We start from the raw sequence: 26,241 nt of genomic DNA on the forward strand, positions 1-26,241 counted from the left end.
GTGTTTCTCTAACCTGTCCTCATGACCAGTGGCGTAGCTAAGGAGCTATGGGCCCCAGTGCAAGGTTTACATTGGGGCCCCCCAAGCGATGTATACACGACAATTGATACGGCACACCAAAACCTGCCAAGGACAACCACAGTGTCAGAAGTACAAGAAGGGGATTGGGACCAGTTTGTTAATGATTACTACTAATAAAAGCATCTATAGAAGTGATTATTACCAGCACAGGACCAATAGAGAGCTAATACTGTAGTTGAGGGAGGGCCCTGCGGGGCCCCTCTGGCCCAAGGGCCCCGATGCGGTCGCTACCTCTGCACCCCCTATTGCTACGCCACTGCTCATGACTCCCCAATGGTGCATGTTTTACAGGCAACCTCACCTATGCACATGTGGGGTAATTAGTGTCTCAGCTAGTTGGATTCCATGTAGCTGAGACACTAATTACCCCACATGTGCATAGGTGAGGTTGCCTGCAAAACATACACCGTTGGGGAGTCGCGAGGACAGGTTTGAGAAACACTGCCTTAGTCCCACTCCAAAAACATGTACACAGGTTCACTGTAGATTGAAACATAGTGAAAGACATCCTACCCCCCTTCCCCTCCTCCAATTCCCCAAGAGAGTTACTTATCTGTATGGATTACAGAACTGTTTCATGGGATGGCAATCCAGAATATTTCATCATGCACAAGAAGAAGAAGACCTGGGGCGCTGTAAGATGTAATACTGAAGGCACGGTAACACATTTGTATACTGCAGAGTTTGCAAAATATGAAGGAACCCCAAGCCTGTACAGCCCCCAAGGGCTGTGGAGTCGGTACAAAAATCATCCGAATCCAACTCCGACTCAGTTTATGAAACCACCAAATCCAGGTATCCAAAATCAACTCCACAGCCCTGTCAGGGCTGTAAAGTGGGTACAAAAGTTACCTGACGTTTATTAAACAACCTACTCCCAAGTATCCAAAAATTGCTCTGACTCCATAGCACTGAGCCCACAGAACACTTCATAAGATAGATTCATTGTTTCACGTATCCACAGATATTAAGGCAAGCCCGAGCTACAGCAAGGCCAATCTCCTCCTGATATCCTTGTGTTAGAGGCACGTGCCAATCATGCTTCCAACACAACACAAACATAGCTGTTTGGCCAACATACTTGAGGATGAACTTACCTGAGGTCAGGATAGTGTCAGAGGTCATGAACTTCAGAGCAGCTAACGTCAAGAAGGCCATATCACCCCAAGACTACCTCTATTATGTTTCACTCCTTTGCCAAGGAAGTCATAAATAAAAGAGCCACAAAGTTTATGTTAAACAGCTTTTACTTCTACATATAAAATATTTTTTCTTTTCCAGTGTCTACATACAAAATTTTTAAATTGGAAAACAACTGAACAGTCTATGTAAGACAACTTATAAATCCGTTATCTGTAACCTTAATACTGCCAATTACCTCTCCTTTGTATGAATGTAACAGTACATTGAACAAAGGTTCTAAGACAACACTGCGTATGTGACATTACTGCAAAGTGACAACATGTCGATGGATCCTTGTATACATGTCATAAACGACCAGCTGATTGAATGGACGATGTGTGGAAAAATCACAGCTGAACGCAACTAAATGGAGAGAGCCTGCTGTGAACCAATCAGAGCTCAGCTACCACATATAAAACAAGGGTTATGATTGGTTGTAAAAGTGTAAGTGTAGTTATGCAAAACTTAAAATGTTGGTCTGATCAATAATGCAATGTATTTGTTTTACGGATTGTAGCTCTGTTGTAAAATAGTGGCAAATGGCTGGCCTAGGACTCGCCCTGATCATCCAACTTGTAAGCGCAGATTGCCTCTTGATGGATTGCCAAACAGCAGCTGGCACTTTGAAAGTTGAAAACACCATTGGCATCGTTTGAGCAGAGTGGTGATCAGGGCATTTTTCTTTACACTCAACCATTCACCACAAATTGGCATGGATCTCTAATTAAAAAACCTGCGATCCCAGATCTCAGAAAAGGTTTGGAGTGAAGTCAAGGCCTCGCGTAATGCTGCAGACCACATGCCTCCAGTCAAGTTAGTTACCACTGACTGGTGCAGGACTGAGCCATAGGGACATTGCTTCTGACCCACAACCTGACAATTCAAGCAAACAAAACTCGACAATTTAGAGTAATTATACTAAGCAATCGAAACACTGCACCATAATTTATCAGATCACCCCTTCTGAAATAAGGAAATTTTAAAGTGTGATCTAGATTTTTTTTTTTTAAATGGAGACTACAAAAGTGGCAAAATGAATATCAGATCACCATGCTTAATACAATTTTCACCATGTGTGTGCTAAAGTCCTGCAAGAGCTGCACAGAGATGATAAGCAGTGCAGACTCAATTCACAACAAGGGATCAGCACACACCTCAGATAGTTTACTATCAGTATTATACAATTTATACTGTACAAACTGCACTTCACAGGTCAGTATTATAAAAGTGGCTATAATCAATCGGTAACACAAGTATATTGCATTTTTAGTGGAACTCTATTGTAAGACATATTTATGTACACTAACACTTTATGGCTCATCATCCCCAACCATATAATACAAAGAAATTATTTACAAGAGTGGATTAGCGGCGATCAGCTGGTTTTTCCAAAATGCAGGCAAATTAAATGCCAGCGGCATGCGGCTGAAATCTAAGCCAATCAAACGCAGTAGCTGCAGATTTGGATCGGCCCAGCTGCATGAGCTTTTCATGCAAGTCAAAGAAATGAGAATATCACTGACCGTCTCAAAATCTACGTTTCCCTTTGTTTTCTGTCTTAGCCCTCAGGATGCTCAGTGAGACACTAATTTTGCAGACACTCTATGCAACTTGGAACTGGTCCAAGGAGAAACTTCCTGCTGTTTCTGATTGGCCCGATTCTAATGGTGTGTACACACTTGAAAGATCTTAGACCAATTTCACCACCTTCCATGTAGCATGAGAGCCATACTCTACACAGTCTATTCTATGGAGCTGAACTCCCCATCAGATAGAAATCTTTGCAAGATGCTGCTTACAAAGACGCTGTACACATTCAAAAGATCACGATCTGCAAAAGATCCATCCCTGCAAATTGCATTCATAGTCTATGATATCTGCAGATCCTCATACACACCTTGTTTAAAGGAGGACTGTAGTGAGAGGTATATGGAGGCTGCCATATTTATTTCCTTTTAAGTAATACTAGTTGTCTGGCAGCCCTGCTGGTCTATTTGGCTGAAGAAGTGTCTGCATCACACCAGAAACAAGCATGCAGCTAATCTTGTCAGATCGGTCAAATTTGTCAGAAACACCTGATCTGCTGCATGCTTGTTCAGGGGCTATGGCTGAAAGTATTAGAGGCAAAGGATCAGCAGGACTGCCAGGCAACTGGTATTGCTTAAATGGGAAAAAATATGGCAGCCTCCATATACCTCTCACTACAGTTCTCCTTTAACAGACAGACATCTGCAGATCAGACAATCATCTGCAGATCTGAAAATCCATCCTGGTGGATCTGGTCTGCAGATGAATGTCTGTTAAACAAGGTGTGTATGAGGATCTGCAGATATCAGACTATGAATGAATTTTGCAGGAACGGTTCTTTTGCAGGAACAGATCTTTTGCAGGTATTGATCTGTTGAATGTGTACAGCATCTTTGTGTGCAGCATCTTGCAAAGATTTTTACCTGATGGGGAGTTTAGCTCCATAGAATAGACTGTGTAGAGTATGGCTCTCATACTATATGGAAGGGGGTAAAATTGGTCTGATATCTTTCATTTATCTTTCAAGTATGTATGTAGCATAAGCTACATACATTTTGCATGCAAACCAGAATTATTTGCATTTCATTAACCATTTTTATCCATATCCCTGACTCAACTGATGCCAGGTCTGACGTCTGAGACCTTTGAAGCCTCCTGGCGGTGAATGGGTAAGAGCATCCAGCTATTGGATGAATGCTGCGCTATATAAGGGCAGCCAATATAGAAGACAGACACTAAAATAAAAGCTTTCATGGGTACCCGAGGTGACGGGATGAGATAGACGTACGCATGTACAGTGCCAAGCACACAAATAACTTGGCTGTGTTCCCTTTTCCACCTGAAAGAGTTAAACATCAGGTATGCAAGTGACAGCTTATCCAGCATAATCCTCAGGGCTCGTTTCCACTATTGCGGTGCAGAATCGCCTGGATTCCACCGCTGTTGAAATAGCATGCGGATGCGAATTTTTGCGCGTTTTTTGCCGCGAATTCGCAAAGGTGAGGGTATATGCGAATTTAACCATGTCACTGCCTACTTGAAGTTACATTGGTACCTATGCGAATTCGCATGAAAATTCGCATACCATAGCCGCATGCGAATTTCCTATTAAATACATTACCGGCGATACGCATGCATTCCACTCACAGGCGAATTCGTTGGCTCTTTTGTGCGTTTTTTTACCGCTGAAAAAACCGCACCTCAACAACGCTACAGTGGAAACAGGCCCATCCACTTGCATTACATGTGCGAATCCGCATGCGTTGGACGCATGCAGATTCGCGATAGTGGAAACGAGCCCTCACTGATAAGGAATTACAGCCGCCTGAATGAGAACAGCTTCTGAGTGCAGGGGATAGATACAAATATCAATAGTTCATAAAGTATTGCTCTGGGGATACTTGAAAGACTATATCATTGAGCAGGGACAATAAATCAGTAAAGGTGTCTATACATTTATTCGATTTCCCGCCGATAGACAGCAGATTCGATCACTGTGAAATAGATCACGCAAACGCGGACCAATCGACTGTTTTCCATCCAAAAAATCAATCGATTCCGTTGATCTGTCCAGGCTAAAATTTTGCTAGATCGCCAGCAGGTCAGAAGCACGGCGTTAGCGGCGTTCAATTCTGCGACGACCGACGCAGCAATAATCTCACCTGTCCCGCCGGCACAAGTCCCCGGGTCCGTGCTGTCCCTTCCTCCGGCTGGTCTTCTTCTTCACTTCCTGTCTCCTCCTGTGACCAGAGGAAGTTCAAACAGTAGAGGGTGCTCTACTGTTTGAACTTCCCCTTCTCACAGGACGAGACAGGAAGTGAAGATGAAGATGGCCAGCAAGAGCAAGGGACATCACTGACCCGGGGACTTGCGCTGGCAGAACAGGTAATGTATTGCTGCTGGCAGGGGGAGCAGGGAGCGACGAGGCAGGGCGGCAGCTCCACAGGTTGTGAATCGATTTCATGCTGAAATCGATTCAAAATCTGTGTGCAGTAATGAGCACCCATTAGCTCCCTCTCTGATCGGATTCGATCAGAGAGGGATCTATCCGTTGGTCGGATCTGGTGGCAATCAACCCGTGTATGACTGCCTTTAGGCTGGTTGCACACCTAAAACATGCGGAGATTGCACAGCAGTGGAGCCTGCCGCCACATCACCGTACTGCATAAATCTGGCTTCATATGACCCTGTGCCATGGTGCAGCGTCAGGGTCATATACATAGGCCCGCCCCCTGCTCAATGACTTACTCCCTGCTGAGCAGGAACTGCGTCACTGGGATTACCATGCATACGCACGCACCTTGCTCCTGTTCACACTGACTGCATCGCCCACTGACTGGAATTACTGCATGATCTGTGCAGTAGGCACGGTTCATGTGGTAAGCACTGCAGACTTTGCAGGGATTTTGATACTTCCATTGCACCACGCCACTTCCTCTATGCAAGTCTCTTCAGACCGTGTTCCGCGTGTAAAGGGCCTTAATCTTTTTTACATTTTTAAACATTAAATAAAATTGTGGGAGATATATATATATAGTCATTTTTAGGAGTAGGAAGATAGATGCAATGGTTTATTTTCACCTCGGGTTCCCTTTAAGCTGCTCACTATTGTCATAAAGACAGTTAATGGAACACCACATCTTCCAATGCACCAAACATGCAGATTTTCAAACTGAGAATAAAACTGTTCATACAGCTTCTCTTGCAGGTTTATCTCGATCCTTTCGGCAGCAATGTACCAGACACTGAACTGCTCCGGACCTTTATAGGAAACTCAGACAAACCTCCTGCTACCGGGGAAGGGGAGGGGGGGGGGGGGGAAACACATTGTGGAATGTACCCAGAACAGATGCGGATTAGGCACTTCAGTGTACCAGCCACACGTGAGGTTATCAGACACAATTATACTTCCCAAATACTAGGCCTGAAAGATAAATCGCATTTAAACTGAAATCGCGATCACAAAGATCACAATTTCGGAATTATCAAAGCGGCAATTTCCGTGATGATGTCATTTCCGCATAGGGAAATTTGAAGAAGAGGCTTCCCCCAAGTTTTGGAGCGTGCGGCCCGCAGCATCGGCAGTGTTGGACATACCTCCCGACACGAGTCCAACACTGTCCGTCCTCTCTTGCCGTCTGCCGACTCTTGTGCACGGCATACTTCCTGGTTCCTGTATGTCACATGGCACACAGGAAGTATGCCGTGCATTAGAGCCTGTAGGAGGCAGGAGTGGATAGATGGGCATTACAGGACTTGTGCTGGAAGGTATGTCCAGCACTGTCGCAGCTTGGGGGCACAGGACAGGCACAGAGACAGAGTGGGCACAAAAAGATGAGATCCACTCACTTCCTGTGTCACAGGCAAAAATTACCTGACAATTGTCAATTAACCCCGTAAAGTTTCACTAGTGATCTTCCACTGAAGATATGTGGAGATCTCTGGAGATGGCTTATTAATCAGGCTGAAGTGGCCTCACAATCAGGCAATATTGCAGCGAAGGCATCTGTCTATGGGGGGTGGGTCTGTGCACTGGGGCAGCTCAGGCAGTTGTTACACAAGGATAGCCTGCAAACATCTCTTTCTCAAAAGCTCAGAGGTTGGCTTTCACTTAAAGCGGACCTGAACTCAGAACTTCCTCTCTGCTCCAAAAGATGAAGCAACAACATAATAACCTTTAAAGAAAAACATTTCTTAGTTACAGCCGATACAAATCCTGCAATTTATCTGCAGTGTGTCCACTTCCTGCTTTTATGGAAGCAGCAGACATAAGGTTAACATCCTGTGCTTACAAATTAGCTGCACTGCAGTGGCAGAGGAGATTCCTGAGCAGTCACAGCTGAGAGATCATATTACACTTGTGATAAGTCACAGATGAGGAGGAATTAAGACAGGCTAAACCTTCTAAATACATACAGGATGCATTTCTCTATGTTTTCCTTCTGTTCTGTGCAAGAGTTTAGGTCCACTTTAACCTCCCTGGCGGTCTATTAAAACCACCAGGGGGCAGCACAGCACTTTAAAAAAATTTTTTAGCGGCAGCTACATGATAGCCGCTGTGCAGCGGCATCCCCCCTCCCCTTCCAAACAGGAAATCCCGTTCAGAACGGGATTTCCTGTTTGGCTTCACCCGTTGCCAAGGGCGACAATCGGGATGACATAATAGACGTCATGGTGTCGGAGGGAGTCCCGATCCACCCCTTAGTGTTGCCTAGCGGTGATTGGCCAGGCTGCGCAAGGGGTCTGGGTGCGGCACGGTGAGTAGCCGCGAATCGGCGCGGAGGCGATCGGTTTGTACATGCAGCTAGCAAAGTGCTAGCTGCATGTAACAAAAAAAAATTATATGCAAATCGGCCCACCAGGGCCTGAGAAATCCTCCGAAGCAGCTTAGCCCGAGCTCAGCTCGGGCTTACCGCCAGGGAGGTTAAAGCACATTGGTGGAAAAGGGTTGGGGGAGATTTCAGCGCTTTGCTGATCACCGGTGATCAGAAAAGTGCGAAGTCAATGTAAATCTATGCAAGCATTTTCTCTGCAGCATTGCAAATTGTATAAAAGCAGCATCATTCTATAGTAATGCATTTCTCGCTGCCCGGACGTAAGCGCAATTGCTGCAAAATTGCATTGCAAAATCGCAATCACTCTATGACTGTTTTGTAGTGTAACCTATCCCTGTTAAAGAGGTTTTTGGCCCCCAGAAGTGAATTTCTGCCAACTACTGTTGTGGCTGGTACTTTGTCAGGTATGGCAGCATTTAAGTGGGAAAGTGCGTTAGGTTGGCGTTTATCTGACCTTTTTGTGACCACAGTAATTCTTAAGTGCTACAAAAACTACCTCCCCCACCCCCCTCTCAAAAAACAAAAAAAGTAATCTGGTAAACTGGCCTTTGCTGCTCCTAAAACACAGCATGAAAGTGCTTTTTACAGCTATGTAATTGCAACACCAAATTATCGCTACAAATGACATTCACTATGAACAGACTTCAGCATTACCATAGATTTCTATAAATTATGTTTCCCTGGACCGCTCATGTGAATAAGCCCTAAGCTGTGTCACTTGGTCATTGTAGAGTCTCTGTATGCTTAAGCAGACCCAGCAGATGGTGACTACTTTATAGTCTTGTCATTCTGCCAATGGTTGCACTATGGTTACTAAATGGAGCTACACCTACAGGGGTGCAGCAACACTCGCAAACAAGATTAGGAGCCCAGACAATGGCCACTTCCTGCTCCATGGACTGTCTGGATCTTTCTGAGAAGATTGCAGTCTAAAGCACAGACGGTGTCTTCACCCCTTAAGGCCCATACTTACTATGCAATTTGTCCGACGACCTGTGATTTTTTTGAGCAACGAGTGATCGTTTCTGCAATCTTGCAACGTGGGTACAGGCATGCTAATAACCCGACCACCACTTAGCGACACACAGCGATAACGACCTTCACAGCGGATCGGATCTTTGAGAACCCCGACAACTACTGCGCATACTACAGACATCGCATGAACTCTTGTTCACACCTGTCATGTGCAGTCACGTAATCCCGCCACTGGTGAGATGGATCAAGAAGCACTCATCGTTAAGAGACGTCGCTGGGATCGATCTTCCTGGGTCACGAGGTAAGTATTCAGCTTTAGGTCTTGTTCACATTACAACCCGCAGATGGCCATGCGATTGGAACGCAATGCGTATTATCGCACGCAATCTGCGTTTGTATGCGATGCGTGGCTGATCCCAATTTGTAGTGAATGAGTCAGCCGAGTGTTTTGCTTAAAAAATTTGGGCAGCATGCGTTCCCGGACCGCACTGGTCTGCAATGCATGTAATGTGAACATCACAGTGCAGTCTATGCACTTGTGATGTTCGTGCGGTTCTGCCTCCCGCGCGCGTTGCCGAAATACAGACGACAATGCATGCAACGTGAACGAGGCCTAAGAGTCTAAAAATTGGAGATAACGCAATCCGGGCATTAGTAGCAGCCACACCCACAGAGCCTGAAAACCGCCTCTCTCACACAGCTACTTCTAGACATGTGAAAAAAATCCCAAGGCAGCATTTCAAGTTGCAGAACCCTCATTTCACACTAGAAAGGTAACGTTTCAGCACTCCCATTGCCTGACATCTGCAGATCTGGAGGAGACTGGTAAGTCTCCTAGTCAGAGGTTATGTGAATCCTCCCCGACACCAGTAGGAATGTATCCTGAGTTTTGGAGTGGGGGGCACAGTAGATCTGTAAGGGAGAGAATATGGGTTTTAAGTATGCCTAAAAATCAGCATACGATTTAACTTCTTGGAACCACACAAAACTAACATGGCAATTTTGGATGGCGTTGGCTTTTAAGGGCTTCCTATGTTTTAAGTTCTCATGGTTAAATCAAAGGATTTTGACCAGCCAATGCTCTGATTTGCACACACCCGACACAATAACCACTATTTCAGCTTCCTGTGTCCTCAATTAGGAAGTATACCTACTTGTTCAGCAATGAGTAGGTAGCAGACCTATAAAAGCGACAAAGCTGAAACTATAGTGACTCTTGATTGGTTGACCAATATAGCAGGGATGCCCGCACTACAAACATTTCGACAGGGGAAACCATTCATTTATAAATGAAAATAGTTCCACTGCATATACTGTCTCTGTATACTCTATAAGAAAAGCAGAAAAAAAAAAAAGCTTCCCTTCGGGATCCTGAATGTAAGGATTTGTGAACATTCAAGTATTGGAGTGGAATGTACCATACACACAAAATATAATAAATATACAGCGGAATTTTTCCACCCACACATTTACATTCCATGAAAGTCTTTCCCAAAACATCTTAAAAAAATAAATATCTTTCCCGGGGTAGATTTAAACAGAGTAAACAGGTGTGCCGACACCCCTCTCAAATACGTGTAGACATGTAGGAAAAGGTAGAAAACTTAATTGAAGTTAGTTTTTCGCAAATGTCTGTTTGGTATTTCTATTGCACTGACTGGTAAAGGCCAAGAGCCCCCCATGATGCCAGCTTGTATGGCCACTCCAATCACTACAGCCAGGTCGGGGTCCACTGACGTGTTGGGTTCCTTACTGAAGTAGTCTCTGATAACCTGTCGTATTCGGGGTATACGTGTAGATCCACCAACAAGAACGATTTCATCCACTTTATCTTTCTCCAGGTGGCCTTCTTCTAACACACGTTCGATGGGCACCAGGATCTTCTGAAACAGATCCTCGTTCAAGTTCTCAAACAACTTCCTAGATATCTCGGCTTCAAAATAGACCTTCTGAGAGCCGCTGCTTCCCTCCTGCCGATTCTCCTGATCAAAGTGGCTTTCACGGTGGGTGCGTTCCTCTTGGACTTCCTCTCTCTGTTTGGGCAAAGTTAAAGGCATGCGGACCCATGAGGACGGATGCACTGTGAGGTTCAGCTTGACGGCCTCCACAGATTGTCTGAGCCGGTGGATTTCCTCTTTGAGGGATGGCAGTGACCCATAAGTAGCATAGATATTTTCATACAAGTACTGCAGCAGTCTCTGGTTGAAGTCCTGACCTCCAAGCTTATTGTTACCTGTTGGGTTGAGAAACAAACAATTAAGGAGTGCATAAACTAAACATAAGCATTAAAGATCTCAACCACTTCCTGGGTTTGAATGGGAGACTCACATTCTCTTTTTCTACCACTAAACAGGCAAGGACACAAATCTTACGCCCCTGAACTTTACACATCGTTGTGCACGCGCCTCACACACATGCTCCAGAGGTAGCACTAACTGGTGCAAGTGAAAACGTTCGTTTTTCGTGAATGATTAGTGATACAGCTAGTAACAATGATCATCCTTCACTTAGTGTAATTGAACAGAAGAATGACATCCTTTTCTCCTACCTATACCCATGTGACTCTCACGTCCTAGTAGTTTTGCCACTGCTGTGTACGATCGTCATGTCTAGGACACTCTCCGCTTGACCACTCTGCCCCCGCTGGGAGACAGGACCAGGCAAGTCAGAACCTACAATACCCAGTGACTGCCCCTCTCAGACCAGTGAGGTGAAAAAGCACTCTAACTAAATTTAAATCTTTAAAAAAGCTTATGCGAATCGGGCAGTAGTAAGCACTTAGTCATAGCTTACTACTTACTGCACGATTGTGTTAAATGGTGTAAAGGATATTGTTGAGTTTTATTTAAGAGTTATTTTGAGGTAAGGTAATTAGTAAGCAGGCATATCTAACAATGGTGGCATAAGTGAGCCACAAGTGGTCAGTGTTGGATAATGTAGACCAGGGGTCTCAAACTCAATTTACCTGGGGGGCCGCAGGAGGAAAAGTCAGGATGAGGCTGGGCCGCATAAGGAATTTCACATCTGCCCGCCGCTCTCATTCTTCCTTCACAGAGAGGGGCGGGGAGAGGCGGCAATCCGTGTGGCGATTGACGTCAGGAGGGGCAGAGCTGAAGCTGAAAGCTCTGCCCCTTCCAAGAAATGCCGGCAGATTGCCCCCCGGGCGATTTGGGGGCTCTGCAGCCCTCGTTTAGCGGCTGATTACTTGGGAGCACTGAAGCAAACTATAAAGAAGCTTTTGCCGGCGAGGGCCACAAAATATTGTATCGAGGGCCGCAAATGGCCCGCGAGTTTGAGACCCCTGATGTAGACAAAAGAGGAAAACCGTTTGGCCTTTCACCACAAAAAGTAGCAAAATGAAATAGTGGTTTCCTTAGTAACAATATAAACAGTGCTGCGCATACTGAGGAAAAATCTGATCTACAGTATCTTCCTATTAGTAATATTTACCTGCCATGGCTCTAGTCAGGAACATTCCTCCTTGTTTATTTAGCAGAGACACATCCAATGTTCCTCCGCCCAGATCCACCACTAGGACATTGAACACGTCAGCCTTGTGTAACCCGTAGGCCATGGCTGCTGCTGTGGGCTCATTGATGACTCGCAATATGTCCAGACCTGAAGCAGGAAAAACAAGGCGGCTGGCATCAGTTAGGAATACAGGAGCAAAATACCTTCAGCCAAATTCAATAATCTTTTCTCCTAAGAAAGGTTTTCTCAGCCTATGAAATAATGTTATCAGCATTTATTATGAGAAAAGGCATTTAAAAAAGAAAGAGAAGAAGTACAACAAAGTCCCAGTTATCTGGAGCTCAGGCAACCGAAGTCTCAACTAACCGGCATGCCTGAGGGGAGAGCGGGGGCTGTGCTTTAAGGGGTTTTGTAGAGTTTTTGCTGGGCATTAAATACTGACTGTCCAGCGCTGTCTTCTAACCATCCTGTCGCTCCTAGCGGCTTTTTGGCTTCTGTGTGCGGCTCTCGGCGTGTCACGTGATCTTACGCAGCTCAAGAGACACGTCAGAAGCCGTGCAAGCCGGGCGCCAGAAAGCCGCTAGAAGTTTACAAGACAGCGCTGGACAGTCGGTAAGTATTCAATGCTGCACGGGGGGAGGTGGGAGGGTTTTTTTTGTTCTTTTTGCTCAAGCAACCGGCAAGCACGTGTTTACCCCGCCGGTGCCGGATACTGAGGATTTTGCTTCACACATGTTAACTTTACTGATAAGATGTGAAACATCTTCTGTGAGAGAAACTTTGAAAAGGGGAAAAAAAAAAGCTTATTGAAACAGGACCCTTATTTATTAAAATAAATGCAGAAAAAAAAAAAGTAAGGAAAACAAGTTTGTGTTTTGTGCATCTTTTTACTCAAGAAAGTTTTTTCTCCAGGAAGAGTACAGGTCCCATAAGTGGTGCAACTTTAATCAGCTTTCTGCAAATTGAAATGTTACTAAAAATAACCATAGATCACAAACTGCTTGTGTAGATCTGATATCGATTTGTAGCAAAATTGAATAAAAGTGGAATTTCCCAATCCAGACCTCTCGGGTCAGATCTATACATTGAAATGATCTTAGCAGTCATTGGGCCTGATGCACAAAATGGCAGTAATACTGCTGTGAACAGACAGCGCACAGCAATAATTCCCTTACTTATCAGCAACAAGTACATTGAGTTACGCTATTAGCTCGACCCCCGGTACTCCACTAGCAACTGTTGCTACCGGTAACGCTCGTTAGTAACACAAAATAAAAAGAGATTGTGTAGCGCTAATTTAGAAAAGTAACAGTGTTATAACGGCAGCACACAGGATGACTCACCGGCGAGGTTAGCGGCCCTCACAGTATAGTTTCGCTGTCTTTCATCAAACTCAGCTGGAACAGATATGACAGCTTTAGACACAGGAATGTCCAGGTAATTCTCCGCCATCTTCTTCAGCTTCAGGAGCAGCTGAGAGCCGATGTACTCCGGAGTCACAGCAAACGTTTCATTGGTTTTAATGGCGTACACTGCTCCACCCTCTCTGTACAGAACCTGAAAACACAGCAGCTAATCAGCAGCTAGCACATTTCAGCATTTTTGGTACTGCAGCAGCAGATTTCTTACCGTTGTACAAATTAACATTTCACAAATGAGCTGCAGAGGCAAATGAGGGCAATACAAATAAATACAAAATGTTGCTTAAAGGGACACTTAAGTAAAAATAAATAAATGAGTTTTACTCACCTGGGGCTTCCAATAGCCCGCTGCAGCTGTCCGGTGCCCTCGCCGTCTCCCTCCGATCCTCCTGGTCCCGCCGGCAGCCACTTCCTGTTTCGGTGACAGGAGCCGACAGGCTGGGGATGCAAGTGATTCTTCGCGTTCCTGGCCACAATAGCGCCATCTATGCTGCTATAGCATATATCATATACCATATAGCAGCATAGAGGGTGCTAATGTGTCTGGGAACGCGAAGAATCACTCGCGTCCCCAGCCTGTCAGCTCCTGTCACCGAAACAGGAAGTGGCTGCCGGCGGGACCAGGAGGATCGGAGGGAGATGGCGAGGGCACCGGACAGCTGCAGGGGGCTATTGGAAGCCCTAGGTGAGTAAAACTCATTTTTTTTTGTTTGACTTAAGTGTCCCTTTAAAGCGAATCTGTATTATTAAAATCGCACAAAAGTAAACATACCAGTGTGTTAGGGGACATCTGTCACAATTACCCTCTGTCACAATTTCGCCACTCCCCGCCGCATTAAAAGTAGTCAAAAACAGTTTTAAAAAGTTTGTTTATAAACAAACAAAATGGCCACCAAAACAGGAAGTAGGTTGATGTACAGTATGTCCACACATACAAAATACATCCATACACAAGCAGGCTGTATATAGCCTTACTTCTGAATCTCAAGAGATCATTTGTGTGTTTATCTTATGTCCCCCTGCAGCTCTCACCCAATGAAGTGACAGGCTTCCTGCAGACAGCTCTGCCTATGTCGTTAATTCCTCAGTATGTGACAGCCCAGCTCCTTTCACAGCCTAACAGAGGAGGATTTTTATCCAGCTCTCTTCTATCACTGATAAGATAGCAGAGAGGCTGCTGGCTTATGTAAATAACACACATACTGGAATGTACATAGAGGAACAGATCAGCATGGAAGAGTTGGCAGCCTTCCAGACACAGGGCGACAAGTCTGACAGGGGAAAGATACATTACTTTATTACAGAGACAGTGATAGTAGAAAGTGCTGCAGTAAGCCAGAACACATTAGAACAGGTTTAGGAACTTGTAGGATGGTAGAAAAAAACATTGTAATTTTTGTTACAGAGTCACTTTAAAGGATAACAGAGCTAAATGAAGAAAATAAAAATGGTGGAGCAGGCATGTATATGAAGTAGTCCCCATGCCCACTGCTTCCCCAGTTCTCCTCTGTCCTGCTCCATTATTGCGCATATGCCCCCTGCAGCCACTTCCTAATCGTCCGGGTCGTGCATTAGTGCGCAGGAGCTGGCCCGGCTGTGCGCATCCTTAATGGCAAGCTAGCGGCCAGAGGAGCACTGTGCATGAGGTTATGACTAAGTCATGCGCAGAGCGCTACCAGCCGTGCGCAGCTGAGCCAGCACCTGCACACTAATGCACAACCTGGCCAACTAGGAAGTGGCTCTGGGGGGCATTTGCACAATTATAGAGGGGAAAGGAGGAGAAGGGGGGGGGACTGGTGGGCATGTGGACTACTTCATATACATGCCTGCTCCCCCGTTTTACTTTTTCATTCACCTCTGGTATGCTTTAACATAGCTAGTACTGTAGCCAATTATATAGCAATATCAAGATTAAACAGGAGAGACAGCCCTGGCCAAATTATCTTATGCCTAGTACACATGATGCAATTCCCATCGTTCGATAATTTCCTACATGTCCGATCTGCTTCAGATTGATAAAGGAAATAATTTTTTTTCAAGTGCTGGTGTCAAAATTGATCCGCCTCTCGATCGGAAGCAGATCAAGCATGTTGGAAATTATTGAAAAATGGAAAATTTCCCACATTGTCTTCTGCGGGGGTGTGGCTGTGCTGCCACTTCCTCTTCCTTCTCACAATAGTCTATGGAGTAGTCTATGAAAGAGGATGATGTTAGTAACTTACCTGGGGCTTCTATGATCCTCTGATCCCCCGCTGTGGCTTACTGCGCCTGCGCGGCCCTGGCCACGAGCATCCTCTCTGCCGCTCACGTTGCCAGAAATGTCCTGTACAGACGCAATGAGGTTTTCCCGTACTGTGTCTGTGCAGGACATTACTAGTGATGTGAGCAGTAGCGAAAAAATGGGCTTAAAGGTGATTCCGTTTTCTGGGAACAAAGCTTCTATTTAATATTCACTAACTGGATTTTAAATGTATTTTTGTATTTAGATAGTTAATTACATCTAGTCAGCAGGGCTGTGGAGTCTGTACAACAATCTTCCCACTCCAACTCCGACTCCAGGTTCCCAAAATGGCTCCAACTCCTCGACTGACTCCTTAGTCTAATACTTATCAGGGCTGTAGATTTTGTACACAAATCATCCGTCCCCTCAGTTTATGAAACCACCGACTCCAACTCCGGGTACCCAAAATGGCTCCGACTCCACAGCCCTGCTAGTCAGGACACTTAAGAGACCCTGGCAAGAAAAATCTGACCACACAAAAACCCCATTATCCTCAAATGATGGAAGTTGGGAACAGTTTGTGCAATTCCAGTGGGCATCATGGCAAATGCAGGAGTTGGAACCCTAGCAGCAAAAAATTTACATTTGGCCCCCACTAGCAAGTTAGGTTTCAAGAAACTTGAAAGAACCTAAGGATTTCAGTTAGAATTCCTGAGTACTTCTCACTCCTCTCACCTTGAACTGGTAGCGTTCACATTCCCTCTTCAGCTCCTCAGGGGTGAAGATCTTCCCAATGAATCTTTTGGCATCATAGATGGTGTTCTGGGGGTTGGAATCTGCAAGCTCCAGGCCTTCATACCCCACATGTATATCATCCTCTGTGAAGGACACAATGCTGGGTATACTCTGGTGACCATCATCATCCAGAATGACTTTTACTTCACCCGTGCCAGCATGGAACACCCCAACTGAACAGTACGTGGTTCCGAGATCTATGCCAATCACCTTTGGGGTGGGCATGGGCAAATACTGCTGTGCCAGATAACCGGCTAACAGGAGGGTCAAGATGGCAGAACCTGGCATGGAATTACAAGATAAAATAGTTACTAAAAACATTCATTGAATTACTAATACACCACCTCAAATACTTTATTTGGACAAAAAAAGCATACACTTAAAGCCATAAAATCAAATTCCATTTACCCACTGCTCTGTGTTTATTATGCAGTCTACAACCTGACCCTGCATTGCAAGCATTCCAAACTAATCATAAATGTTTCTGTTGCAATAAATGTTATCTCAGTTAGCCTCTATGTGGTACATTGCTAAGGAGAGGGAAGCTTGTTATCTCCCCTCCCACATTCCTGCCCTTCACTGATTGGCTGAGGGATGTTCAGTGTGACACGAGGCTGAGAAGGGAAATACACCTCATCCCTCTGCAGAAGCTGCTGAAATACGATCTATGCTGTGCTCACATGTGTTTACAAAGCAAACTAGATATGACAGTGCAGTTTTTAGGAGAAAAAAAAAACAAAAACAAAAAAAACAAGCGTAAGGAAGGAAATTACATCAGGATTGGCTTTGGTCAGAGGCAGTAAAGATGGAAAATGCCTGAAACGGTTTTCTCTTTACTTACTATGTAAATTGTACTGAAATCAAAAACGTGGACAGTACAATACATATGTAAGCAGAACAAGTATCTTATCTATCTATCTAGCTATCGTTTTTTTTCCTGGGATAGTAACACTGTTCCATTTACTTTTTTTTTTTTTTTTTTTTTTTTAAAGCAGCAGGGGCTGTCCAATTTATTAGGAAATCCCATCCCAGTTATAACTGCAGCTGCAGCCAGGCACCTTGTGTACATCAATTGTTCCTATCCACCACTAGAGGTCTTCTACCCACCAAAAGAAGTACAGCTTCTTGTGCAATCAGAAAACACAGCTACCGGCCTACCGCCAATCTGACGTGTCTCTTTCATTCATGTAAAAGGAAACCTGAAGTGACAAACTTAACGCATAACTTTATCGATAACCCTAAATTCTAAATTCCTGTTCAATGAAATCCTTTATGATGGACTGCTGCCTCCCTTCTACAAACAGTGCTAAAACCACTGAGTGGCTGATAATTGTCTCAGAAGGTACCTGCGCACAACAAGCTAAAAATCCTGTGAATTCTCCCCTTCTCCATGCATAGTGCCGACATCACAATCAAGATGGCAGCTCACATGCAAACATACTGTCATAAGCACGTAATTTACGTTAAAATGTCACATTTATTGCAAGCAAATCTGTGTTATGGCATTCACACCGAAGAGATTTACTAGCATCCTTTTTAAAAGTCATGAGCTGTGGTGAAATAGTTTGTGGATTCAGTCCTTTCATCCTTCCATTACAGCAGAGGTAGCAAAATAAGTCTAAAAGCCAGGTATTGATCTCAGTTTCCTGAACAGAAAAGCAGGTTTATGAAAAACGCCTGACACAATCACAGCGCTGGTGTTATTGGCAAGAAAGAGAGCTAGAATCAGCACAATAAGCTAATGGCTCTACTGAACGCCCTCCATCATTTCCTGATTTAACGTTTGTGATGCAATCACTCAGCAATAAAACCGGTTTGTCATTGCCTCGCACTGACTGTAAGCTGAAGAGCATCATAACATGGTTCAGCACCCCCACCCCTGTTACTGAATATAACCTTGAGCTGCTTCTAGATATGATGTGCTACTACAGGAATGGAGTGCACAGGATGCAGAGGTCATCTGCCCTCTAGCTGCAGAGTCACTTTTTCATGCTGGTTGGGCAGCCTGGGTCAAGTCACTCTGCTCATATGTAAGCAATGCATAGGCTAGCCTGGTAAATCTAGACAGGTGATTGGGAGGGCCTGAATAAAAGATTTCTGGCCTGCTCTTTCAGCAGATAGTCTGTTTCAAGGGAACATGAAGTTAAAATTAACTTATAAAATAATGAATTGTATGTGTAGTACAGATGATAAATAGAACATTAGCAGTATAGAAGAGAGTCTCATTTGTATTTTCAGCTTTATAGCTTCATTTTCTTTTCAAAAACGAATCTCTTCATAAGGGAGGTTTGTAATGGTGTTTGCTGTTGTGGTTGCAGGAGTTGGAGGGGGGCACCATAACTCACCTACAGGGTGCTACACTTCTGGCCCCTGGCTCGTACGACATCTTCTCAAGGCGACCACAGTGTCGGCCTGCATTAATAACTACCGGCAGGGGGTCAAACGCCCCGCATGCCAGGAGATGTAGTCCAGGAAATGAGTACAGCATGAGTACTGGTATCCCCCGGACTACATCTGCCAGCATGCACTGCAGCGTGTGACCCTCTGCTGGGAATTACAAATGCAAGCAGAAGTTGTGGTTGACTTGAGAAGATGGCACATGTCAGCCAGGGGCCAGAAGTGCAGCACCCCATAGGCAAGTTATGGTGCTTCCCCCCAATGGGACACAACATTACAAACCTCTTTTAGCCACTTGCGTACCAGCAGTTTCTGGCCCCTTAAGGGCCAGAGACTGCTGGTACGAAAAAACTGTGCCTACCGACGTCTCGCCACATGGACCGACCTCTCACTTTGCTGGCGCTATGACAGATGAGCTCTGTGAGCCGGTCAGGGGCCGATTTCATTGGCTCCTGGTTTCGTGATAATTTTGGACCTAGCTCTTTGTTCGGACTAAGGCTAAAATAGGTGATCCCGATCGTATCCGCTCTACTGCACAGGTGCGAGTCCTTTGCGCCTGCACAGTAGAGCAGATAGATAGGGCTCAGCTATTGCCGCCTTAGTCCGAATGAAGAGCCGCTAGTGCGCCTGCGCAGGATGGCGGTAGGTAAATATTGCCCGTGTCTGCGCACTACCAACGAGGGACTTTCGGGGCAAAAAGCAGAGAAACTCCTCCTAACGTCGGGAAAAAACGACATCACAATCGTCCAGCCGGTGCTCAGCGTCTAGCAGGTACACCACTCCCGCACAACCATAGACAAAACAATAAAGAAAGACACGGCACTCTGGAGCTGTATGCAGCAACAAGTTGTATTGAAGCAGGCGATAACACTACATGTTTCGGGCGGAGCCCTTCCTCAGTTTAGGGACTTTCGGGGGGAGCTAGCGCTGGATTCCCTCAAGCTTCAGGGGACTGGGAAACCATATTGGGACCCTGAGACATCCCCTTCACGAGGTTAGTATCCCCCAGAGGGTTTTTTTTTTTTTCTTACAGTCTCTTTAAAACAACCTCTGTTGCGAAAATCTTAAAACTTAAAATACACGTTAACATGTATAAATAAGTATGTCTCTTCCTGAGTTCTGACATTGACAGATTTTGGACTAGCCCATCTTCTCATAGGGGGTTCTTAGGGTTTTCTTTATTTTTAAAAGCACTTAGTGAATGGCAGTTGCTCCATCCAACTGCCTAAAAAGTGTACAGCGAGCAGGGAGACTGGCAAGCATCTTTGAATAAATCTTTTTCAGGGAAAGTCTTTATAAAGAATAAAGGCCATGCTGAAAATCCCCCATGAAGAGATGGACTACCCCAACACCTGCCGGTTCTGTCAGATTTCTACTACCTACTGTAAGTGACAGCGACATAGGAGAAAAGTAATTTATGGTTTATTTTACTCTGGAAGAAATGTACTTATTTGTATGAGTTTTAAATTTTAAAATTTTTGCGACAGTTCTTCTTTAAGATTATATTCAGTATTTTCAATCATATTCAGTTTAACATTCGGCGTGATATTTTAGCCACCGGGGACATTATGGGCGATTGAATATTTTTCTTGCTCTGCTTTACAAAACGTCAGGCCTAAGATTTCAAGGAAAATTCCAAAATGCATTCCGTTATCAAAAAAGAAAATACAGTAAATGACAAGTTCACAAGTTAAATCAATCTTGGCAAACAATTTTACACAGAACATATATACTGTATTGCGCTTTTCTCCTGGCAACGCACTTCAGGGCTTCAGCCATTGCTCCATGGGCAACAAGGATTGTTGGGGAGCCTTGCCCAAAGACTCCTTACTGTTTTACACACCGGCTTCAGCCAGGATTTAAACCCTGTTCAGAGGCTCAAACCCTACATCAAAGACAACAGCCTTACCAGTACGATATCCAGCTGCTAAAACCACTTTTGTTGGCTACGGTAAATGCTGAGTGTCACGATACAAGCTTAAAGGACAGGTCCGAGGAAAAGAATAAAAAAAAAAAAAACACAAGGCGTACTCATTCGGGGGCTTCCTCTAGCCCCTGGCAGCCGATATGTCCCTCACCGCAGCTCCGGTGTCCCCTCCCTCTTCTGCACCTGCCGCTCGCAATCACGTGGCCTGGAGCATTCTGCACAGGCGCAGAACTACTGCACCTGCACAGGATGCTCCCAGGCACTGGAGCGCGAGCAGAAGATGCCAACCTGGCGAGGAGGGGATTCTAAAAAGGAGGAGATGGAGCGCACAATGGTGCATTACCCAAGGTAAACTTTATTTGCATAAGAATTTTGGTACTCACAAGATGAAGATAAAATCAACGCTTATAAATATAATAAAGTTTATCTTCATCTTGTGAGTACCAAAATTCTTGGAGCGCAAGGACATCTTGTTTTTTCTTTGGCGAGGAGGGGACCCTGGGACACTAGAGCTGTGACAAGGGACATATTGGTTGCCAGGGGCTGGAGGAAGCCCCAGGTAAGTAGATCTTGGGGTTTTTTCCCCTCACATGTGTCCTTTAAAAATCGGGAAGGATGGAAAAAGTAGAATCCGTCCACTGACAACAACTGGAGACAAACAAAACTTAGGAGCCAAGTGTCATTTTTAAAAGGAACCTGAAGGAATAAGCATATGGTGGCTGCCATATTTTTTCCCTTTAAACCAATAAAAGTTGCCTGGCGTCCTGCTGGTATATTTGACTGCAAAATTATACCAGAACCAAACATCCTGTCAGATTTGACAAAAATGTCAAAAACACTTGATCTGCTGAAAGCTTGTTCAAGGGCTATGGCAAAAAGTATTAGAGGCAGAGGATTCACAAGATAGCCAGGCAACTGGTATTACTTAAAAGGAAATAAATATGGCAGCCTTCATATACTACTTCAGGTTCCCTCTAAGGAGCCCTGGCTACTTGGTTCCTGGTCTTTTTCCATTTCTGGATTGATGTACAGCGGAAGTGAGAAGGATATGCATTAACTATAGCAATGGACATTTATGTCCATTGTGGCTGGAAGTGTACTGGTTAAGGGCTCTGCCTTTGACATGGGAGACCAGGGTTCGAATCCTGGCTAGGTCAAGTACCTATTCAGTAAGGAGTTCAAGGCAAGACTCCCTAACACTGCAGGGTGGCCTCTTGAGCGCGTCCCAGTGGCTGCAGCTCTTGAGCGCTTTGAGTCCGACAGGAGAAAAGCGCTATACAAATGTTCGGATTATTATTATTATGTATCTGGTGCAATGGACTGTGTGAATGGGCCCATAAAAAGCATTGGACCATTCTACTACCAGAGGTACACTACTGCCAGTGCAGCAGTGCACATAGTGTGTCATTTCATCACCAACACCCTTCAAAGTGCAGGCTTACCAGCTTCCAGAGAGACCAAAGTTATAAGGTCTAAACGTTTATCTGGTCACCAGAACAATCACAATTTCTCACTGTTAATTTGTGATCGTTCTAATGACCAGATAAACGCTTAGACCTTATAACTCTCTGGAAGCTGGTAAGCCTACACTTTGAAGGGTGTTGGAATAATACCTTGTTATTTTTACTGGTTTTAAGTTGTTTTTACTGGTTTTGTATGTAGTCTATCTGAGGACTATGAACTTTTGGGCAGCTTATGGGACTTCTCTTTCTTTTGCGCGGTTATAATCCCTTTTAATGTACATAGTGTGACCCTATTCCAGTTCCTGTATTACAAAATTAAAACAAAACATTTAGATCACATCTCTTAAAGGTCCAAAGTAAATCTATTGTTTCGGTGTGTCATGCCAACGCCACCACATTTTGTTCTGTCAACTTGCCCCACCTGTAACTTCACACCTGGGGCTGGGTGACAGCCCATAGCATCCCTGATAACTGATCAATATCATATGGTGACCTGTCTCTCCATGAGTGGCACAACAATATATGACACAGCTCACTAGTCCCAGTCATGGGCACCTGGTGACATCTGGCTGCCTCAGTGACAAGACTAGAGATATAACACTCAGCCTAGATGTGCTGTCTGTCTGCTCCTGCCTAGGTATGCTGAGACTTGTTGTCCCCCACAGCCAGTCACTTACCCAGGATGGTCATCTCCCCAGCCATGGTATACAGCAGCTGAATCTCCCACTTCCTCCACTCTGCCGCTTCCTCCTCAGCTGCTCACTGATGACTGTACATTACCCACCGCGCGATGCATGCCGGGACGCTGCTTCCACAAGCGCCCGCCCGCACACAAAGAGGACTGCTCGCTCCCGAACTTCTCACAGGAGCGTGTGCCCGATGTAATCAAACTCGAGCAAGAGCGCCGCTACCGCCTGCCACTAGCGCGTAGCACTGCGCACGCGCGGGGAAATTTAAACCCTCGTGCTCTGCGCACGCGTACGCGCAGAGAGAGACAGTCACTCACTCAGGTTTCTTTATTCTGAAGCTGCTTCATGGCGGTGCAGCGGGTGGTCGTAGTAAGGAGCATTGTATTTCACAGCATGCTCCTCCATAGAGGCACTACATCTCTCAGCATGCCTCTGTGTAGATGCACTGCAGCTCTCAGCATGCCCCGCCATAGAGGCACTACAGCTCTCAGCATGCCTCTCTGTAGTAACGCTGCTGCTCTCAGCATGCCCCTCCATACAGGCACTACAGCTCTCAGCATGCCCTCCATGGAAGCACTGTATACAGCCCCAGCATACTCCTTCATAGAGGCACTACAGCATGACCATCCATAGAGGCACTATAGCTCCCAGCCAGGGGCGTAGCAATAGGGGGAGCAGAGGTAGCGACCGCATCGGGGCCCTTGGGCCAGAGGGGCCCCGAAGGGCCCTCCCTCAACTACAGTATTAGCTCTCTATTGGTCCTGTGTGCCTGATAATCACTTCTATAGATACTTTGAATAGTGGTAACCATTAACAAACTGTTCCCCATCCCCTTCTTGCACCTCTGACACTGTACTTGCAATTGGCAGATTTTGATGCGCCGCATCAATTGTTAGGTATAGAGTGCTTGGGGGGGCCCCATTGTAAAACTTGCATCGGGGCCCACAGCTCCTTAGCTACGCCACTGCATAAGGGTAATTCAGGGCTCGGACAGAGTGGCATGAAGGGAGTAATTAATAGGAGACACAAGACACAACAGTGTACACTACATTGCCATGTGGCTGATTATCAGTAGTGCCTGTACAGCCAACAGGGGAAGGTTTTGAGCATGCTGGGAGTTCTGGTGCATGATGGACGCTATGAAGCAGGAAGGAATGCTGGGAGCTGTAGTGCCTCTATGGAGTGGCAAGCTGGGAGCTGTAGTGCATCTTTGAAGGGGGATGCTGGGAGCTGTGGTGCCTCAATGAAAGGGCTAGCTGGGAGCTATAGTGCCTCCATGGAAAGGCATGCTGGGCCTTATGTGCTCCACGCAGCATAACATTGCTGCTATGGGGCACCTGGCTTTTGCGCCCGTTGGCGAGCTCTGTGCGCTGAAACCACCTGCTTCGGAAACAATGTCTGCAACCAGCAGTTCAACACTCACAGTCTGGCAGATCTCTCAATGTGGACTCCAGACCCTTCCAGCTTTAAGCCGCATCTACACGTGTAGATGCGGCGGCGATGTTCCTTATCAATCGAGCCGCTGATGCGGCTTGATTGATAAGATCCGACAGGACGGATCTCCCCACCGCCGATTCCCTGCGAGGGGACAATGGCAGGTAATCGAGCGGAAGATAAGCGGCACGGGGACGAGCGGGTATCAAATCCGGCGCACGAGCGGGGACGCGGAAGAGGCGATCCGGCGGCTAATCGAGCCGCCGGATTGCCGCCTCATCTACGCGTGTAGATGAGGCTTTAAAGGGAACCTTAACAGAGGGATATGGATGCTTCCTTTTAAACAATACCAAACAATACATACTTATGTATACCTATACAAACATGTATATTTATACATACATCTACATACATACACATTCCTTTTTATAGGCACAAATACAAAAGGTTCCAATAAAAGAAATTAAAAAATCTCTACTATATCTATCTACTTAATCAATTTTGTAATACTTCAAAAACATAAAAGATGTATATTCTATAAAATGTAAATGGTGAGTTATTTCAGTTCTAATAAAAAAAACATTTTACAATAGATAATTAGAATAAATTAAAATGTAGGGGTCTATTTTACAATAGCTATAGAGTAGGACAAACAGCAGGAGAATAGGACACAGTTGATCACAAAGTACAACAAAGGAATACAATAGAGACAGGGGTGTACATAAGGTACATGGATTTTAACAAACAAACATTAAAAAAAAAAAAAAAAATCAGAATAAAGAGAGGCACAAGATAACAAAAATAAACATAGTGTTACTCCAAGTTGGATTGAATAATGGCGTGTACCCATGCTTGGTGCCATACAATTTTAAAAAGGGGGACAACTAAAACAAATATTTTTTTTTATTTCTTTTTTTTTTTTTAGATTCCTAGATTTTTCATCCCAGGTTGTAAAGTTAGGAGTGGATTTGAAGATTTTTTTTCCTGAAGTAATTTTACATGCATTTCCAAAAGACAGAAATCAAGTCAAAAGATGGATACATAGCATAGGCGTGCATAATTCCTGCATTAATCCATTGTCTCATTTTGTTTTAAGAATTGTGAGGAATCTTTTTATTTTGTGTGTTCTCCTCACATGTCTTAGAATCTGACTACACTATGAACGTTTCTAAAAAAAAATGTCTTAGAAAAAATGATATTGTGCCATCTATTTTCAAACACCCTTCCTATAGGGAAGTCAACATTGATTTTGGGGTTCATGAATTATGCAAAATAGAGAAGACATTGCCAAAAATTCACACTACACATGTTAAATATCATGAAGATCCTCTACTAGTAGGCAAAGATAACTGTTTATGGTCTAAAAATGTAGCCATTGAGGTTTCAACTACAACTTCACCAGAGGATTTTTTTGGTTTGAACTTCTTGGACCTGGACCCTGATTTTGGCTAAGGTTATCCAAACAAATAAGTGCCATGCCCATCCATATGTCAAAACCTTTGACATTACCAGTAGTAGTCAAGAGACATCTCCATGTATTTCAGCAGGAACAGCACCTGAAAATCCAAACATCTTCACAAATAAAAATATAAATCCTTGCAAGTAAATGCAAAATGTAATGGGCATTTCCAATGTACATTCTACATACATGTTTGTACAAACACAACAAATTCCGAACAGCGGAATGAAGAGTCATCTCTGTTATTTTCTAATTCAGAAAATGATAAAGACAGTGGGGCATATGCAAATCTCTTTTTCACCTGCGTTTTCTCCTAGAAGATAATTTTTCATCTTCGATTTTAAATAACTTTACAGCACTTTTA

At 44.7% G+C, this 26,241-nt stretch overlaps 1 protein-coding gene across 1 annotated transcript; it reads right to left on the minus strand.

The window, feature by feature from the left end:
- Positions 1-3,762: 3,762 nt before the first annotated feature.
- HSPA13 (heat shock protein family A (Hsp70) member 13) lies at positions 3,763-23,107 on the minus strand. Its single transcript, XM_068270525.1, has 5 exons — positions 22,973-23,107; positions 16,449-16,789; positions 13,415-13,628; positions 12,051-12,218; positions 3,763-10,833 (listed from the first exon to the last, which is right to left on the minus strand). Exons 1-5 carry the CDS (start codon positions 22,995-22,997, stop codon positions 10,205-10,207), a joined length of 1,377 nt encoding a protein of 458 aa, XP_068126626.1. The 5' UTR covers positions 22,998-23,107; the 3' UTR covers positions 3,763-10,204.
- Positions 23,108-26,241: the final 3,134 nt, after the last annotated feature.

This window comes from Hyperolius riggenbachi, chromosome 2 (genome assembly GCF_040937935.1).
Source record: "Hyperolius riggenbachi isolate aHypRig1 chromosome 2, aHypRig1.pri, whole genome shotgun sequence".
NCBI classification, from domain to species: Eukaryota; Metazoa; Chordata; class Amphibia; order Anura; family Hyperoliidae; genus Hyperolius; species Hyperolius riggenbachi.

Bases quoted from the DNA above. Each gene is read 5' to 3' on its own strand.
- HSPA13 (XM_068270525.1), bottom strand. From the start codon at position 22,997: ATGGCTGGGGAGATGACCATCCTGG. The intron at 16,790-22,972 runs GTAAGTGACTGG...ATTCCATGCCAG, and splicing joins TGGGGAGATGACCATCCTGG to GTTCTGCCATCTTGACCCTC. The intron at 10,834-12,050 runs GTAAATATTACT...TCAACCCAACAG, and splicing joins CCTGACTAGAGCCATGGCAG to GTAACAATAAGCTTGGAGGT.